Genomic DNA, 19,788 nt, shown 5'->3' with positions numbered 1-19,788 from the left:
TCGTTGTTATACTTAATTCGATCCCCCTTTCCTCGTACCGCGCGGATCTTGTCCGAACGGTTATTACCCGAGTGTAATCGTAGATCAATTGAAATTATACAACAGTTACCCCGGAGACAACGAGCCTGTAGTAATGTTAAAAGTAGAATTTTTACTCTGGGTTCTGGATGTCAAATTTTGATTTCTTCCACGTAACTGACAAATGAAAGAAAAAAAAAAAAAAGGTTTCATCGGACAAGGTTTCCTTTTCTAGAATCCAGAACGATATTTGCGATATTAAGAAAAATTACCTATTTTCTCAAACGTTTACTGTAAATAACAACTAAACAAACACCGCTTTTATTAAAAAATTGAAACGCGCGAGCTACCTCCAATTTCAAGCTCGCTCATCGGCCAGAGGATGATTCGGGTTGCGTGATGAGAAAATGTGCAAGTACAACCGACTCGAAGACAAGAAATCGACCCCGACGTCCGATATGCGATAACGATAAAAACAATTGCCGCGCAAAGATGTTATCTTCGTAGATTTTTATTAAAGCGTTAACCAAAGTGGGCGTAACGGGGATTTTTGGACGAGTTGACCAACGAGTAAGGCCGGATCTTCCACCATTGTCTACCTCGGTTTCACATCGAGGCCGTATAATAGTGGCCTCGAGACAGTGGCGTTTCTCAGGGCCTTGGACACCCCGATTAAATATCGAGGCAGATATTCCGAAATTCTTCACACATTTTATCGATAGCAGGTGTATGTATCTGCGGTAGTCTTGAGTTATAATTCCGAAATTCGTTATAATATTATGTATATCCATATCTATAAAGGAAGCATTTAGCCACAATGGTAACAGGTGACAGGTGTGTTTCAACTGGGAACATTCTGCGATTTAAATTACGACTCTTTACTTATGCAGTTGGAAATTCTACCGTACGGTGAACATTAGAAGTAAACTTTCAATGGTAAGCGCGCTACATTTAGTTGTGTAGCTCGATTATTGTACTTTGTTTCAAAGATCAGCTACCGGTGATAGGAGCTATGGTTTTTGGGGGCGCTAATTGCGAATCTCGAAACAGATTTATAAAATTCAAGATGGCGGTTCCAATTTGGTGGACGAAAATTTCAAATCTGATCGAATACGGTCTAAAAACTCTGTGGAGGGGTTTACGGAGTCGCTGATTGGATTCGCCACACTGCATTTTGAAAATCTGATTTCAGATTCGCAATCAGCGACCCCAAAATCTCCAAAATTAGTAACGTGTAGCGAAACATCGGGGAAACGACCATTATTGAGTAAGCGAAGAACGAGCTTCACGGAATTAGAGAGAAGTTTTTTTTCAAATAATGAAAATGACCAACTTGTGCCTAGGCCTAGGGTGTGCGATAACGCGGGTCAACAAAAACAAAATATAAATTTTTCTTCTGATTTTCTATTGACAATGAGATAAATAAATTTTGATTCTATACATCGAATAATAACCAAAATCTTCATTTGTCACTTGTAAGGTTTGCTTTTGTTTGTTTTACGTTGATAAATAAGTCTTGAAGTTTTTCGTCGATAGCTAACGTGGGTGCCTATTCGGAAGCAAAAGAAAAAAGTTTTCGCCAAAATGTGACGGACTTAATCGTTATTAACGTTATCAACGACAGTATAACGAGACTACGATGGGAGATTAAGTTTGGGGTTTGATGCGTTAAAGTTCATACGAACATCGAAGCAGTACGAAGAATATTAATTTTTAAACATTGTTTACAAATTCTTTTACATTTGTAGTTTAATTCTGAATTATTATTTTCAAATAAAAGTGATTCAAAATACAAAATTGAAGTTTGTTCAATCGTTATTTACAATAAATGTTTGTAAAACAGGTAATTTACCTTAAAATCCGAAATATCGTTCCGGTTTCTACAAAAGCATGCATTGTTTCGTCCTTTCGTTAGTTACGTGGAAGAAATAAAAATTTGACATCTAGAACCCAGACTCAAAATTCGCGTTGTATGAGTCAGAATTCGAAGGAAAGAGAAAACCGGCTCCACTTCTCGACCAGCATCATCCCCAGGCCCAGGCGAGGTTGCGTCGGCTGTCTGGCATCGACCGGTCGTATCTACTGGTCTGGTCTCCGCATGCCCGCCTATATTCGTACGAAACAGTCCAAGAGTCTGCGGTGTTGGGGTAGCTCTTGCGGAGTACGGAACGCCGTGCAAAACGCTCCCTCTCCCTCTTCGTCGTCACCCTCTGACACATCAATTAAATTTCTGCGACGCGACGCGGCGCAACGATTTGCATAAACTGCACCGAGAAATCCGAGACCTAAGCCAACGTAGTTTCTGTTGGGACGTCGCTGTTCCTGCTTACTCGACTGCGTCTCCGCACTCCGCTCCAGGATGAAAGGTGGAGGAGGAGAAGAAGAGAGACGAGTAGGAGAGAAACGCACACGTTGGCTCACGCTGCCGCTTCCCACGAATCCTGAACCTCCGTCTGGCCTCTCCGCCCATGATCCGCACCGTCTTTCTCTTCTCTCTCTCTCTCCTCTTTTACTCGTCTCCTCTTGAGGTAGGTACACCGACTCGTCAGACAAAAAGGGCGACGTTGGTTTTCGGAGGATCGGGAAAGGACAGACGTCGAGACAGTGGTGATCAACCATTCGATCAAGATAAAAAAAAAAAAAAAAAAAAAAAAACACATACGTCGATAGATTAATTGTACGGTATACCTACTTTACATAAATTCGACTTAATTCAATGTTACATTATACGAACCTCGAGCGAGAACAAAAATGACTAAAAAAAAGTTACACCTAATACTCGCATATACCTATGTGTATGTTTACGTAAGACGTATATTTTTTATCACACGTGGACGAAAAGTGGGGCTTTGCGTAACAGTTTAGCGGGATGAGAGCAGACAATTTCATCTCAGTCTTGCAAGGATAGGTTCGCGAATGCGCAGTCTACAATTGCTTCGCTTTCGTCCCCAGGGAGAAGGAATTGATCACTCGCGTCTCGCCAAAACTACCAGGCAAAGCCCCACCACTTTTCATTCGCTCGTTACAAAAACTATCGTGTGCGACTCGGGCCACAAAGTTTGCGATCGCAATTCGTGCAATTGTCACAACGAACTTCACCCTCGTCGCAATCTCCAACTTTCGTCCCTTGTCGCACAATATACCATGCGTAGTGCATACGTACACAATGTATTTCACTACGAATACATATCTAGACGAAAATTTGGATCACGGTCAGCAAAATTGTTTTTTTTTTTTTTTTCTATCTCGGTAAATAGTGTAAATGCACATATTTGCCGTGCATCTTGTCACAATTGAGATATATATAAGGCGAGTATGTGAATTCGAAACTTAGTTGCATTAAATAAGTCTCATATACCACGGATATTTACATTATATTACAGGCATGCGAACAAGTTCTTGAAGCTCATTTTATTCGTTGTTCGCTGACGTTTACACGGACGTAATCAACCGCTTGATTTGCGTAGTCAATAATGTTCAACTTCATGAATTTCTGCTATCGTATAATCTGGAATTATATATTGAGATATTTCGGAGCGAACGGTGTTTACTTTATTAAATCAATCACATACTTCGTCGCACTTTTTTTTATCGAACTTTTAAATACTTGGGGCAAATGATGTTTTCCGATGAAATCCGTGATATTTGATACGTTTGCCGGTTGATAAGGTTTTTAAACATCGAAATGGGAGGAAGAAAAATAAGAACGGTAGCCGAAAAACTACATATTTCTCAGGACCGTGCAAATACCGACAAGCAAAGAAAGACGGTCAACATAAAATACGAGCTGCAGACAATTAAGACCTTGAAAACGTGACCCGGGTGTCATCAATTGACGATACGGGCGTGATAGTCGGACGATTTGAAATTGAAGAAAGAGAGAGAGAGAGAGAGAAGCGAGGGAGAGCGAGGTCGCAGAAATTGTGATTGATAAACACGTGATAAATGACAAGTGAAAGATGCCACGTGTAAAAAAAGTAACGACACACAGCATTTTGATGCTCGACGCACGTAGAATTAGCGCATACGTAACGCATACATGAATATGAGTAATACGCATGCAGAATCATGTATAATTCGATTTCAGACGCCTCGATCGCCGCGCGTTTGATAAGGTATTATAACTTTGCCAAAAGGTCTAGATAACCGTACGACATAATTTAACAAATTAGCGCCCACGGGAGTGCGGGAAAAAATAACTTGTTGTTTCGTGTACGATAATTGTAATATTTCAAGGACTCTACATGCACGCGTACCACGTGCATATTATAACATTTTTTCACCGTTGCGAAATAATTGAATTTAACACTTGCAACACGTGGGCTTGAAGCGATAAGGTCCGGGACACGCAGTTCGACCCAACTATTGTTATAATCTTCGGTGAACCGGATTCCACACGCCATCGCGCTTCTTTCGCGCTATTTATAACATACCTTGACAAGGTAAGCTTTCCGCAGGACATCGGTTTTCACACGAATTGCCAAATTTTTATACAATACATGTTTTAAATACACATTCTTTTTTGCTTTTAGCCAGATGCACAATATTCCGCGTCTGCGTAGACGGTAATTATTTGACTATTTTGTCACGTACTGAGAATCATATATTCTATTGACTCGTTCAGTCGGTTAATATGTGCACGGTACCATCTCTCGGCGAGAATATACACACATTTTTTATACGTATACAGGTATGATGTATATAGTAAAAAAATCCACAAAACGTACGTTGCTGTTATAACAACACTATAGTATGCGAACTTGGAGGGGACGTTTGAAACGTTACGTCACAATCTATTTACATCTCTGCATCGAAGAGTTTTCAATATCACGATGATTTGTGATTAGCGAAACGGGAATGAGGAACTGAAGCAAGTTCTTCGATATTGTTACAACGCGACTCTTCGTTATTTCTATCTCTGTTCTATTAATCTACACACACCAGCTAGCTGATATGTTTTGTCATTTTATCGGCAAAATAATCAGGCGTGTTGTCGTTACGAAAAATCGACGAACGATTCAGAAAATGGTGCATTTGCAGTACGTTGAAAATAGTCGTTCAAACTATCTTCGAAAACTGTGTTTATGAAAAGAAGTATTGACTTCGAAATTAGCAGGTAAAATCCAGCAGGCCGTAGGTGTAAAGAGCTTTCAGGTGAGCAAACGATGAAACGTGGCAGAATTGTTCAGGGAATTCTGCTAAATATATTCCTGCAAGTTTTGGACACAGATTACCTGGTTAGTATCACCTTCTACTTTCAGCTTTCGCAAAGAAGTAACAGAATCAAAAAATAATTGCATGAGAAAGGTCAAGAAATTCGAAGCTTTCGATTATACCGTGCCATGAATTTTCTCAACACCTCAATCTTCACGAGGCGTTTCTCTGCAGTTTTTCGATATTTGCGAAATAAAACCGGGTTCCGACATAACGGAGAGGATAAAAAATAAAAATAAAATAATAATAAATCGTGACGTAAAAACTTTAAGGCGATCCGACGGTGATCCGCGATACAAAAAGCTTCATGATGTCGCGGAGGGCACGACGTCTGGATTGATAGGTACACGTGCATACGTTGCGGATAACGTTACGACGTAATATTATAGTTTCCGGCGACGTAGATAAACGATAAAGAAAATTAAAAGTCTTGTCATTTCTTTCTTTCCTTCTTTTCTTGCGTTTCAGGTTTGGACAGGTAAGAGAGCCGTGATCACGCGGTTGCGTCCAATCCCAAAAAGAAGCCTAGCTTTGAATGAAACCGAGGTCGAAAACTATCATTCTAATCGACATCGCTTAACGGTCGTAATATGTGTTATCAATCAATTGATGCAAGGTCATTAATGTAATCGTTCCGTATCTCGGGTTGGGGTCAACAAAATTTCAAACGACCATCATCATGCCTAATTTCACAAGTAAAATGTTCGCAACTCCGAAAGGTCGTTATATCCACACCGAATAACCGAATTCCCGAACGTTCGACTTTCGGAATAGGTACAATATCGATGTACCTACGATAATCATAAAAAAAAAAAAAAGCAAAAGCTTGCGGAGTGAAAATCCCCCCAATTACTTTAAACCATTCTTCGTTTCGACCTCGCACCACCAAAAATAAATGAAACCCAGTATTATACGCGACGAATCGCAAACGGATCCTGCAGCCTGGCAACTCTCGTCGACGGCGACGGGCGTCGGCGTCGAGACGTCGGGTAGGTCGTGTCCCGCCCGTCCCGACCCGTTCAAACTACCCAACTATATAGAGATGTGCGCCTATACAGCGTATCTCGGCCCAGACGCCCTCACCCCATTCGCGTCTGCCCCTGCAGCCTCAAGGACTCGGGGTTCGCTCGAAGGGCGAACGTCGGGAGGTTCGCCAGGCTCGGCGGCGAAAAAAGCGAGGGGTGGGTGGGGGGCGGAGGAAGGGGCGACTCGAGAGCTGGCGAAATGGCGGTGAGGGATGAGGACAGAGAGGGAAGGAGGGGGAGAGAGCCGAGTCGCAGCCGGCGGTCGATATTAAACAGGCACTGGATTACACCCACCAGAAGTTCAAGGTCAGACGGTCAGGAATGAGCCGCAGGACTGAGTGAAGGAGGGAGGGAGGGAGTCGCCGTCGGCGTGCTTAGAAAGCTCTCGCGTTCTAATACACCCTGCAGCGTGTACTTTCGTATATTAACAGCAGGGGTAAGCCGGGTTCTATTTGCTCGATCCTTGTGTTATACCGTACGCAATTCCCCGGGGAACCGTTTGAAATTTGAATGAAGAACTTGCCAGCCGGAGAATTGTTAGACCTACCTATAGAAATGCTTTAACCCTTGCGCGATTCAAGATTTACAAGTAAAGTAACTTTGTGTGACGGTTTTGATGGTTTTTTCTTATTTTTTCCTCTTTTGACATTTCTACAACCTACAATGGAACTTGGAGAATTCAGCTAGTGTACGATTGATCAATTACGCAGATTACTCGAGACAAAACTTAGCCGAGTCTATGAATAACGCCTTCGGGCGATGTCTGATCCCTGATTTATACGTGTAACGAAGAGGCGAACGCACGAACGGTAGCCTCTAATCAATAAAATTGAGTCGATAAATTTAAGAATTACGGCAAGTTGACTGTTGTAACAGTGCCGAGAGAAAGCTCGAGACTAATTTATACCGCTATATTGCAGAGTCAGCGTATTTGTTACAAAAACTTCGCAATACCATTTAATACATTACATGGTATCTACAACTTTAACGATTGACTCGTTTACCTTTTCCCTCTTCTCAGGCTCCTTCTTTGAGTATATAAACATACAACTCAAGGGACAAAGAAATACTGAAAAATAACCGAACCTTTGTAATTTGTGTTTTTCGATTTATCCTAGAGCAGAGGGGTAATCAAAAACATTCCACAGCCGGTATAGTACAAGTCCCCAAATGATGTACGCAGATTAGCATCTATATCTACATAGAGATACCCAAGTGAACCGCTAGCGTGGCGTCGTCATTGATTTGGCCGGCGTAGAGTTAATCGATCGGCCCACCCAGCCAACCCTCAACCCCTAAAAAGAGAGGGAAAAAGTTTCGTACATAGTCTCGCCGCATGTAACTTTCGCCCACGCTCCAGACTATCGTCTCTTACATACATACTTTATACCCGTAAAAGCTTAATCTGGAAACAAAAAAAAAAAAAATGAAAATAACGACAATTGGCATCTACACGTTAATTTTTTAAGTGAAAGCTTCTTCGGCACGAGAGTGATTTGAAACTCGATGAAACTCGATGAAACGAATAATTATTTCACTCCTGATACTGCATTCTCCCCATTCTCCCGCACCTTAGTTTCCGATGGTTTCGCTTCTACCACGAGTGAACTGTAGACACGTTTTTTTTTTTTCACCGATTTTACCAGCAAATCTGTAAAAAAAAATCCCCCATGCAGCACAGAAACGCGTGAATTCTGATCTGACGACCATTACAGCCGTCGGCTATCCCCCCCCGCAGTCCGTCTCTTTCTCTCTCGACAGAGAAGAGAGAGCATCGCGAGAGATTTGGGAACCTCTGGTGTGCGACTTCGTCTGAGCGTTGGCGGGGTCGGTGGCGCGGCCTGCCTCACTGCAGAGCCGAGTGAGCCTTTCGCATTCGAAACGCCCTCGGGTCAACGCCCTCCCGCCGCCCCGCCGTCGGGGAAAACAACCAAAAACCGTTCTCCCGTCCCTCGGCGTCGTCGGAACCGTCGCCGTTATATACAAACAGGGCCCGTCGCAACGTCGCGTCGCGTTGCGTTGCCAGGCCAAAGCCAAAGTCGAGGAGAGGTGGGAAGCTCAAAGGATTGCGAATGGTGACCTTCGGACCCTTCAAACCTCCCTCGCCGCCTCCGCCCCTCTATAAACCCGCTATAAACGCTATAAACCTATAGGCAAGGTTTACCGGCACGTGTGCGAAAGCTTGGTTTTCAGGAAATTTACAGGTACGTAATAAGGGCAAAGAGTACGGTAATACGAATTTTTCCAACGCCAACGGCGAGAGAAAGAGAGCTTCATTCAGCCAAGATACGCGTGTATATCGCTCTCCTATTATCTTTTCCGAGAATTCACCCCCGCGTTAAATACAGCGTATCGCTGTATGATTTCCGTAGCAAGTCCTGCCGCCATTCGCATACTTGTTATTTCCACTACCGCGAATCTTGACGACTACCGCGAAGTTTACACAGTCGTACAATATACCGCGATGGGAGAATCTATACTCGTATATTTCGCACGACGATCGTTCGGCGAATACTGCCGCACAATGACGCGAAGTACGAGGAATGAAAATAATGGAAATAATGGCTGTTATTTTCGAGACGTATTTTGTACATACCATTCGCGTCCGCCTATCTTCTATCATCCGTGTTTAACATAACGGTCCTTTGAAAGAAGTCGCAGAGTCGCAATTGGTCTGTTTGGATGTAAGGTTGCCGTCTAGCCTCCCCTGCCATCGTAGACTTTTGGTTAGACAAAGCGAAGGCGACGAGACTAGACGACGATCCGCAGGCGGGGACGAAAGGCGGAGGTACACGAAGAGAAAAAGTGGGCGTTTCAATTCTCTGATTGACTCCGAAGGTAATGAGAGAAAATTGGCAAAGTAATTTGTCCGGTTGTTCCGTTTTCCGTTGCTGCCTGCGGCTGATTCGTCAAAAAGCCTCGTTCGGATGTTCGCGGATCGTTAACGATACCACGTATACAACTGATGCGTATAAATTATACACGTGTGGTATGCGTGTCCGTGTGTGCAGTACCAGCGCGTGTATCGTGAGGTTTACCTACGCAGGATACTTGCGTCCGATTCGCAAATCGAATCAACCCGTATAAATATGTATTGACGCATGTTTCCCCGACGGCATTGATTCCAAGCATTGTCCGATAGCTCTGTTGTTGCAGGTGTCACACGCATGCACCGCAATTGAACACGTACCGAGTGTCGTAACTGTGATCGATCAAGCGAAAAATACAGTTCAATCGATTTATTGCGATAATTGTAGAAGAAAAGATCGCCCAGGGAGAGGTGGGGAATAATCATGGGAATTGTTTCAAATCCAATTGTTCGTCACTGCGGTCGCTCAACGAAAGAAGAAAATCTCGATGTCTTAGGATTTGCATTGAAAAATTAAAGCTGCTATTACCGGCAGGTGAACGTGTAGGTGCCTACCTAAGTACCTTTGTGCCGTGAAAACAAGATGGCGGAAGGTATGACAAAAATGGCGCCTCTCGAGTGGTGAAAAAGAAGAATTCGGTGGCCGAATACCGTACGAGCTTGAAAAAACGAGTCGCAAACTTTGAACGCTCGTTCAATACTGATCGATCCTTCCAAGAAAGTTTCTCCATTCATTCGTATCCCTACCTACAGGTGTGATACTTCCAAGTACAAAAATGTACCACAGCTACGAGGGTGTGTTTGAAGGTTTCTCTCTTAGTTTTGCGTCCATGATAAGATTAGTACCAAGTATAATCTAAATAGTACAATAAAAAAGTAAACGTGGTACGGGAAACTGGCGAGCCAGGGTAAAGGGCAGGTGTGCACGGTGCGCAACGTTGTTATACCTACGCGCATTGCATCGCGGTTGTGTTTGTCGAGTAAAAAGCTAGATAGGGCGCTTTCGTCGGGCTTACAACGGGTAAAAAATTCCACTGTATGCATCGACCGAACGAACTAACGCGCATGCACAAGAGGCTGTCCGAAGAATAGGAAGGAGAAGAAGAAGGGGAAGAACGAGAATGAGAAGAAGGAAAGAGCATTGAACCGAGCAAATAGATATAGCGGAAGAATGATCCTTTGTAGGGTTTCTGTATATAATGAACTGCAGCGTGTTTGCGGCAAAACGAAAAGGGTTAGAAGATTAGGGGAACTGAAAAATGCGTTGTTTGAACGAACCGTAAAGCGGGAAACTTGTACCAAACACGGCGTACGAGCTCATAGGCATTTTCTACTGATCTGGGATGTCGCAATCGTCCAATTAGCATTCCAGAACACCACGTCACTTCTTACGTCATATTCTTTTTCACGTTATTCCTCCTGGGATCCGTAATTTTGTACATACGTACCGTCGTTACATACCTACGTACCTAGGTGCATATAGGTGTGTACGCGTATTACGTAATCCATAACCCGCAGACCGCGCGATGACGAAATATTTTACTCACGATAAAATGGATGGATCGATTTCCGCGTGTACTATATATTATAAGCTACGATCGAAATTCCCTTACTTTTTTCTCACAGACACTTCGATGACAGTTAAAATGATTATTGCCCAAACGAATATGTATGTTCGACTCGAATGTCAGTCGTACCGAAGCAATCCGAATTCATACAGCTCCTCGATCATCGTGCGGTTTTTCAAGTGTGTCAGACAACGTGGCACGTAAATTGTACAAAGTGTACAACGTATTAAGGTATTAAGGTCGACGAAGGGCGATGAAAATATCCTTAACATGCTTCCCTTACATCGGAAAACGCTGAAGAGAAGACCTTGGGGTAAGGGACTCGTTACGTGAAGCAAACCTCTTGATAAAAATCATCGGGGAAACATCCACCCTTCGCGTTACATGATATCTCCATTGATATTCACGTTATCGTAGGTTGTTTCGTTTCGCGTTATTTTTCCTGGGGTCTCTTTTTTTGCACAACACACATACGAGGGAAGAGAGCTGCAGGAGGCTTGCAGAAACTGGTAGTGTAGCACCGATATAACGACATCTGATTTTGCGTCAGCGATCCGCGAGCAATCGTTCGCCATCATACACAATAACTATAATGTAGGCTAGAGTTTCTTTTCTAAAATGATAGAGACCCCGATAACCCAGCTATTACACAGGTACACGAAAAAAAAAAAGAAAAGAAAAAAAGAAAGTATTCTGTACCAAAGACTAGACCCATAAAATCTTGTGTATTTTGACGTGCTTAATCCGAATCCGGGGTCAGGATTACTCCGTCACTCTGTTTTTTAAGTTGCCAAAAAACACCCTTAACCCTTTATTGCACACATTTTTGTGCCGCGTCAATTTTTACAACAAATTGACGTTTTATACCTTTTGGGATCGGTGATTACGAATCTGGAATCATATTTAAAAAATTCAAGATCGGGATTCGGAATCGGTACGTCAAAATACATAAAAAGTCACGGATCTATGAGTCTTTGGTAAATATCAATTTTTTGTTTTTTGTAACCAGTAAACAACGATCAAGTTACAACTATACATGATTACCATACCGTGTGCTCTACTGTACGTAGCAATAAATCAAAGGTGAAGACGGATGAAGATTACAACGAAGCGTAAAGCTTCTTCATTGATACGCGCAACCGATTCCTTTGTTCCCGTCAATCTACGAAGAATCTATGCCGCATATCAGAAAATATATCGACAATTTATCACGAATCGATATCCCCCCCTTCCCCGACTGGTTAAAGTCAATTACTCATCGTCGGACCGTTTAGATTTCGTGAAACTGCAGGAGCTTGCGTCGTGCATATTACAATAATGTTAAGCTCCCGCATCTGGACGCGCAAATAGAATGGAGGGGATAAAAAAAGCGGCGTCTACAAAGCTCAACGTTACGTCCAACCGGGCTGCACGTATCACGAACGGGCGGGCTGTAGGTGCATGAGTATCTACGCACTGCTTGTAATACAGTGGCGTAGCTTCCGAAGAGTTGAGTTGAGCCGAACTCGTTCATCAGGCGCAACAGTTCCTGGAATCTCGACGTCGTCGCTGCAGACGAAGGTCAGACTTTTTTTCGCACGGACTTTTATTGCGCCAGACGCTACATTCGTCAGCAGTTGCGGCGCCGCCGCCGCTATTGCCCGAGAGACCCACCACCCCCACCCCCTTGCGGCCACATTTCGCCTGCGTCGGCTTTCGATCCAGTACCCTTCCCGCCCCGCTTTTATGTTTGGCGAAAGCTGCCGGTAAGCTCTGAGGTTGAATCAAGGTGGCGGGTCGGCCGTACGTATACGCGTATTATATGCAGACATACGAACTACATCCGTTACGACGCAGGCGCGGTCCGATTTTATCCTCACGGTTTTGCCTCCCCCTCCACCTCCCGCCCCCGCCGCTGACCTGCCATTTGAATGTGCGGACCATTCAATAATCCAATTAGAGGGAATATCGGAGGCATATTTTCCAGCCAAGATAGAAATAATGTAACGTGAGTAAAGCAGAACCGACAACGAACGCATGCCGAACGAATTACATTTATCAATCATACCACCTGAAGGTATTAGACTGTAGGTGTATGATATCATTCTCACACACGCACATTAAATGCTTTGACTGAGTATTTGAGTACTTCTGTTTTTTTTTTTTTTTTTTTGTAGTAATTATTATTAAACAGTAATTATTATTTCACTGCTTCTTGTGTACGAATAAATAATTATTATTAGGCAAATATCGCTCGGTCCTAGTTCACGCACAAAATTTCACAACGCCCGAGTTATAGTTGTTATAATTTCATTAATTCAATTACGTTACATTATCACAATCGCATTGGGTATAAATAATCGCCATTTCTTTCCTCGCATCAAGATTTCCTAATCCTATAATAGCGGAAATGAAAATATTAGGTGTCGTAAGAGTCTCTAATTGAAAAAATATTACGCGTACAACGTTGTATCGTGATACTGTGATATTGTCATATTATTGAATGTATAAAAATTTAAAACAGAACTGACGACGAAGAAATTTGATTGCGCCACGTCTTTTGTCATTTCTACATCGTCGAACTCCACCCTCTACAGGTATGAGCGCTCGGTGGAGGTCGCGGCAGGGAAAAGCGTCATTAAACTTTGGTTTCGTACGTACGATCGACGGACAAGTTTTACGAAAAGTAGGATTTTCTGACGTACGCGCTCGTTTGAAATTGGAACGTCGAATTAGCTTAGTCGCTACCCGTTGACAGATGTTTACAGCGAGGGTGCACATGCGGTATTACAGTGGGCGGTTGATCAAAGGTTCGGCTCACGTTACTTATGCGTATATACATACGTATGCATGTAACACAGCTTCGTGTGATACCATTTGGGGTTCAAGCCGTGCAGGAGAAAGTCGCGTCGGTAGTCGTACACACGAGTATACTAAAACATTCGCGGTATCTCGAACGTGTCTCGAGACTGGCCGCGCACAATGCCTCGTAAAAGATTGAAATTGAAACACCGGTTCGCAAAATTTAACGCGTAAATTTTCCACACAAATGTAATAGCCTCTAGGTCCTGCCTTATACCGCATGGCAACAGCGGAGTAAGTGGGGAAAAAAAACATCAACGATCAAATGAAATAAAGGAAGAAACGAATACGATTTAAGCACCGAATTGATAGAAAAAAAAAAAAAACAACGTGCAGTATTACCAACTTCTAGACTAGAGTGTAATATCGCGCGGATGGAAGAGACTTCGTATCTTCGTCATATATATAAATACGCACACACACACGCGCGCGCATAAACCGTACCAATAGCGCAATTAGCGGTAAGAATTAAGAGACTCGTATTTATGGCAAGCTGCCAGGCCCATGGTTTTATTATAATTCTAAGCGTAGGTATCAAGTATTGGCCGATTAGCACTGGAATCACGGTGATAAGCATAAAAATCACCGACGTGAATAACCCTGCGTAAACTATTGTTATACACTTATTAATGTTAGGTTTGGATTATCGATAAAAAAAATACCTCATGTGATAATTTGTATAGAAGACGCGCTCAGGAAACTAGTCAATTAATTCATAAAAGTTGAGAAATATGAAATGGAAATTAAAAAACGAATAATTAGTCTCAGTGTAATTTCTTGGTAATTGCTTGGTAATTGCTGCGATGACGGGAGTTACGGGATTTCGTTGTTGTTTTTTTGTCAACATCTGTTGCGATTCGAATATCACCTCCCGATTAGCGATGGCCACTAACCACAAGCTAAAAATAATCGATGCATCGATCAATCGAATCCAAAAAAAGAATCGAACACGACTCGATCGAATCGGTAAATATTAATCGATTATATCATATTTCTTTGAAACGATGCATTTAAAACCGAGATTTCGTAAAATTCGGTACGTAGTATCAACAGCGGAAAAGTTTTGGGATATTATTCATTTCATTCGAAGTATTCTTCAATTTCAGGTAAAAAATATTCATTTATCTTTGACTTGGAATATATACAAATAGCTACCTCGGTGAGTAAGACGATGATAATAACCGATACTTTAGTCGCATAAATTGATATTGTATTTATTCGATGGAGCTTGAAAAGTCATCGATTAGTTTCCGTCATTTTCAGACCCGATCGACTGTCGCAACCGCCCTGCAATTGGATTGCCAAAAATTTGAAATTTTTTCACCAGGCCGATGAATCAGTGAACACCTATCGCGATTTCCCGATTGGACAACACGACGCACGTTGAGGGTTCGGCCGAGGAGCGATTACTGCGACGTCAGTACCGAAGGTCAGACTCGGCTTGTTATACGCGCATGCAGTTACATATGCGGCAAGTAGTGCCGGCTTCAGCATTCGGTTCAAGTGCAATCTTTGTAGGTGTACGAGGATTGAGGTAGGCTCCGAGGCCCGGAACGAAACCGACTCGCCCACATTCGTACGGAAGGGGAGGAAACCCGAGGAAGAGGATTCGATAGGGAAAGACTAATACGAACCGATGCGACGAATTGTACGTGTCGCTTAGTTCTTAGTCTACTGTAATATATTACAAAAGAAATCAATACTGGGATACCTTCCTTGTGAAGCGGCACCTCCGGCAAGATGGAGTTAGCTCAGGAAACTCACGTCGATCACGGGTCTTGCCACCGACTCGGTGAGTCCCCTTCGCAAAACAACGTGCACCGTGCAGAATTACGTCATTCCAGCAACGAAATTTTACACACTTCGCGTCAACGTCAAAAGTCATCGTGATTGTAGTGAATAATGATACTTGGTGTAATTTTCCAGGCATTTTTCGACAATTAATTTCTTCAACTAACGCGGAGTTGGAGAATAGATACGTACTGTACTACTTGCATACACTTATATATAACAAGAGTAAGATTAGCCGGAAAGCTTGTGCGAGCGAATCGGTATGCTTTCAGCTGGTGCGAACTGGAATCGTTGAGCGTCGTGAGTCAGATCTGCTTATACGACATCCAGTCGACTTAATCGCTATACCTGTTTACGTACCAACTGCGAAGATACGCTCGAATTACGTCCGTCGCGGTGGGTGTACCTTGTAACGATATTGTCTTGTAGGTGAATCGGAGAAGAAACTTATAATAGTGTTTTTCGATACTAGTGCGCGAAGGTGGCAATGCCCGCACGAGCGTGAAGGCGCAGCACGAGCCCGCAGACGAGTTGAAGGGCGAGTGTGGCGCATTCACGCGAGATAGGCATTGCCAACTTTCGCGCGTGTATCGAACTCTATTTTTTGCTACACCTGTAATGGAAAGTCCGACATACACGATTATATTTACACGAAACCACGGCACGATGTCTGTTCGGTGACGATGTCGAGCACGGCAAAGAGTGACAAACTATTCCGTCGGTGGCGCTAGTGCAGCTGTTTGCAAAACGCGCAACTGTGGATAAAAGCGCGACCATCTTTTTCGCACACCGCTAGCAATGCGCGAAGGTTTTTTCTCACACCGCTAGCGATGCGCGAAAGTTTTTCCCGCACATGTGTATAAAAGACCTCTTTCGGTGCTTGTAAATGGTGCATAAAAATGGACTTTCCATGCAGGTGTTGCAAAAAGTATAGTAACACGGCGACTGGGTAAGATGACAAATCGAACGGTGCCCACTTTAAGCCATCGGTGATACATTACGTTGCAGATTATTATACGCAGGCATAGAAACGTAATCACGGCTATTCGAAAAAAATCTATCACCTTCTGCCAACGATAAGTATAAAGCGGGCAAAAGAAGTACGACGGCAAGATGACTGACAACGAAGATCGAAGAGAAGAAACTCATCCAGGAAACATACATATGTACGTACGTTGTAGATACAACCAATCCTGGGTGACAGCTGGCAATTAATATCAAGCCAAGGTACGCACGTTTGCCGCTCGCCTGTGTACCGACGGTATGTTTCCACTCTCCACTCTCGATCCTCACTCACGGCACGTATAAAACCCTCAGCCATGTTGATACCCAAAACGAATTATCTAGGTTTTTACCACCGCCGCTCTACAATGACAGAATGACTAATTTTATTTCTAAATCTCGCGGTCGGTGGTTTGTAGCCGACATCTAACAAAGACGAATGTGCGTTGAATTATTCGCCAATGACTGGGATCGGCTTAAAGTTCAAATTCCCCGCAGCTTGCGAGCTTTTTCGAACGCGTTGTAAGTTTTGTTTTTCCCCCCTTTGAACGGCGAAATTCGCATCAAATTTTTACTCCGTGTTCTTTCGTTTGCAAATAATTCACCGCCGACTTAACATACGTAGAGATATGAAAGAAAACTCACGCAAGCGGAAAATCCGGCCTACCATACTCCGTGTAAAACCTATGACAGCAACTGGGCTTGGTTACCCAACTTCCGTGGCACAACGTATTTGCTGCAAATTCAAACGGATAAGGCCATTTCTGCGGTTGTGGAAATCATAAAGACGGAGGGTAATAAAGCAAGGATTAAGAGAAAGACGAGATAGCGTTTGAAGGTAATTCGCATTGCGTTGTTCCGTTTACTTACGGTTGACGGAAATGGCGGTTAACCATAGTAAGGAGGCTCTTCGAAGGAGAGTCAACCCTTTCCCCGTAATAAAAAGTTACAATATTAAATAAACTAATGAAAAACGTGCAAAACCACCAAGTCAAAGGAGAGGAAAATTCCATCGCAATCGCATATTCATTCGCAGAGAGGCTCGATTAATTTTTCAACTCATATACCGCACTATATAAACAGTTCTCTGATCGGTCGTTGTTATTTCTGCATTATTACAGATTCTCTTCAAACGCAAGACTACTAATAATGTAACCGATCCTTCGACGATAAGGCCAACGAAGAGGCAAAGACCCATCAATGTTGGATGGGTATTAAATCGAAGCCGCGAAACGATCGATCGGAAGTAACACAATGCACACGAATAAATACAAGTCACCGATATGAATTTGAATACGCACGCGGTATTTATTAGTACCTACAACGGTAATACAGAGCTATACAGAGCTATGCAGAGATAGACAATTCGAGTTCGTGATCCAGGCGGATGGAATAACATCGCAACATTGGTATCAGGGCAGCGGACGCGTTACAGGCCGCATCCAGGTGTAGAACGTACACAGAAATAAAGCACGTACGTTACGTATATTATACGTATACATATCATAAACGTAGGACAAATTTGATGTATTGTCAAGGCCGCAAGCGTTTCCAGATCGTCTATATCGGCTGCGGATCAAGGCTGCAGGGAAATGATTTTAGTCAAGTAGACAATAATAAACGTAGACTGTATGAGGTGGTATTACGTGTATGAATATAAGCGGTGTGTACATAGTCGATGCTGTTAATTCTCGGTTGAGTATAGAAATCGCGCCAATCATTACGAATAGCGAACTCGGAAAGGCCATTCAAACTTTGATCCCCTTATAGAACGGAACCTAAAGATACACGATTGTGAGCCGTTGCAAAAGTTTTTCATCAAGCGAATATGCAGATACGATATTTTCGAAGGAATGAAAACTCGAACGAGTACTCAAAGTTATTTGAAAAAAAAGACAGGGGCAATCTAAATGAGAAATTCGTTTGATGCCTACGGTACGAGTCTCGACGTTCCGTTTTCCGCATCTTTCATCAACCCTTTGGTTGAAATATTCGCTGCTCCAGCAACGCAGCGTTTTCGAGTCAAGCGCTCTCATTTCCACAGCCGGTACATGTGCCGATGTTGATCGTCGGTGCGGAAAGGAAGTCAGAGTGTAACGCGGAAGGACGTTGGACAGGACGGAACGAATTCGTTATTTTTCGTCAAAAACACGGATAAATTTGAGGACATGGAACGAATCGCGTGCACCTATCAAGGATCGTACAATATCCGCGGTGACTTTAGCAACGCTGCATATTATTAGGGTATACGAAAAATACGTACGTACAAAGACACGACCTTGCCAACAGCTGACATTTTAAACCTGTTGTTGGAAGAATGTCCGCAGCAGCCGATCAGTCTCACGAACTTCAAGGACAGGAATTGCCGAGACTCCGCTCCGGCGCAAAACGAGAAACTGGCCGAGATCGAGTAACGTAACGGTAAATATTAATAATGAAACGAAGAGATTTGTTTTAAAAAAGATGACGATCCTGGTCGAACACTCGGAGTAACTTCGCATGGCCCGAGTGTGCTCTTTCACGAGAAACATTCACTCCGGCCGACCGGAGCGCCAGAAACGATCGTCGAGACGAGGGATACACAGGTACACGTGTGCACCGATTGGTGGGTCGGCTGATGGCATCATTTCACCTCTATATTATGCAAGTTACACTCCACAGGCAACATAGGCAACGTATACCGTGTACGGATGGATGGATGGATGGATTTCGCGAACACGCGCGGAATTCTCCACGCGACGTTCAGGAAAACTCACCTCGTGTGTCGTGAGGAGAAATTTCGCGTTATCACCGCAAATTGCCAAGTGTGCAGTTGAGTAACATAAATAACGAAGAGGATTATTATTATTTTTCTCGTTTCATCTTTTTAAATATAATCCTAGTGAATCTATTTTCTTGTCATCGTCATCTCATGTTCGAAGGGATTATTTTTTTTTTTTTTTCGATTCATTTATTCATATGTTTATATATTTTTCTTCGCAAGCAACGTTCACTTTCGACAATTTCACGTTATACCATCGAACCGAGGCGTGCATAAAAAATTCCGATCGTCGTCGAGAGCAGCGAGTTGTCGTACGGATTGGATTCGCAGAGTTTCTCGTCAAGAAATTGTCGTTTTTTCATTCGTTACTTGGCGGAGGAGTCGTCTTCGTCATTGTCATCAACATAGGTATGTATACGAGGTGTGTGAAAGAGTGCAACATAAGTCCGAATGCAGCTGACCGTCGGGTAATGCAAAAACAACCAACGGCAGACGTATTTACGGTAAACGAGTCGCAGAAGTGAAATATTAGAATAAATTAAAAACGAGGCAAAAGAGCAAGAATAAAACGATAAAAGTGCTTTAAAAAAAAAAAAAAAAAAAAACGTCTCCTCGCCGGTGCAGACATTCGGCACGATGGCCTAATACAATCGTAAGACAAGCAAGCTAGGAAACGACAAGGAGAGGTAGGCGGGCATG

At 43.1% G+C, this 19,788-nt stretch overlaps 1 protein-coding gene across 7 annotated transcripts in view; it reads right to left on the bottom strand.

Annotated features, from left to right (window-relative positions):
• LOC107220780 overlaps positions 1 to 19,788 on the bottom strand; it is an 81,572-nt gene that overhangs the window by 12,083 nt on the left and 49,701 nt on the right. The window contains exon 1 of one of the 7 annotated variants that reach the window (XM_046733134.1): positions 1,871 to 1,929. The exons of the other annotated variants lie outside the window; for them this stretch is intronic. Coding sequence (XP_046589090.1) covers positions 1,871 to 1,914 — 44 coding nt within the window. The 5' untranslated portion in view covers positions 1,915 to 1,929. Of the gene's footprint in view, positions 1 to 1,870; positions 1,930 to 19,788 lie in introns of those variants that run through there. 7 annotated transcript variants of the gene reach the window in all.

The sequence above is a fragment of the Neodiprion lecontei genome, chromosome 2 (genome assembly GCF_021901455.1).
Source record: "Neodiprion lecontei isolate iyNeoLeco1 chromosome 2, iyNeoLeco1.1, whole genome shotgun sequence".
In the NCBI taxonomy this organism is placed as follows: Eukaryota; Metazoa; Arthropoda; class Insecta; order Hymenoptera; family Diprionidae; genus Neodiprion; species Neodiprion lecontei.
Note: the sequence above shows the minus strand (reverse complement) of the source record. Positions and strands in the feature narration are given on the sequence as shown.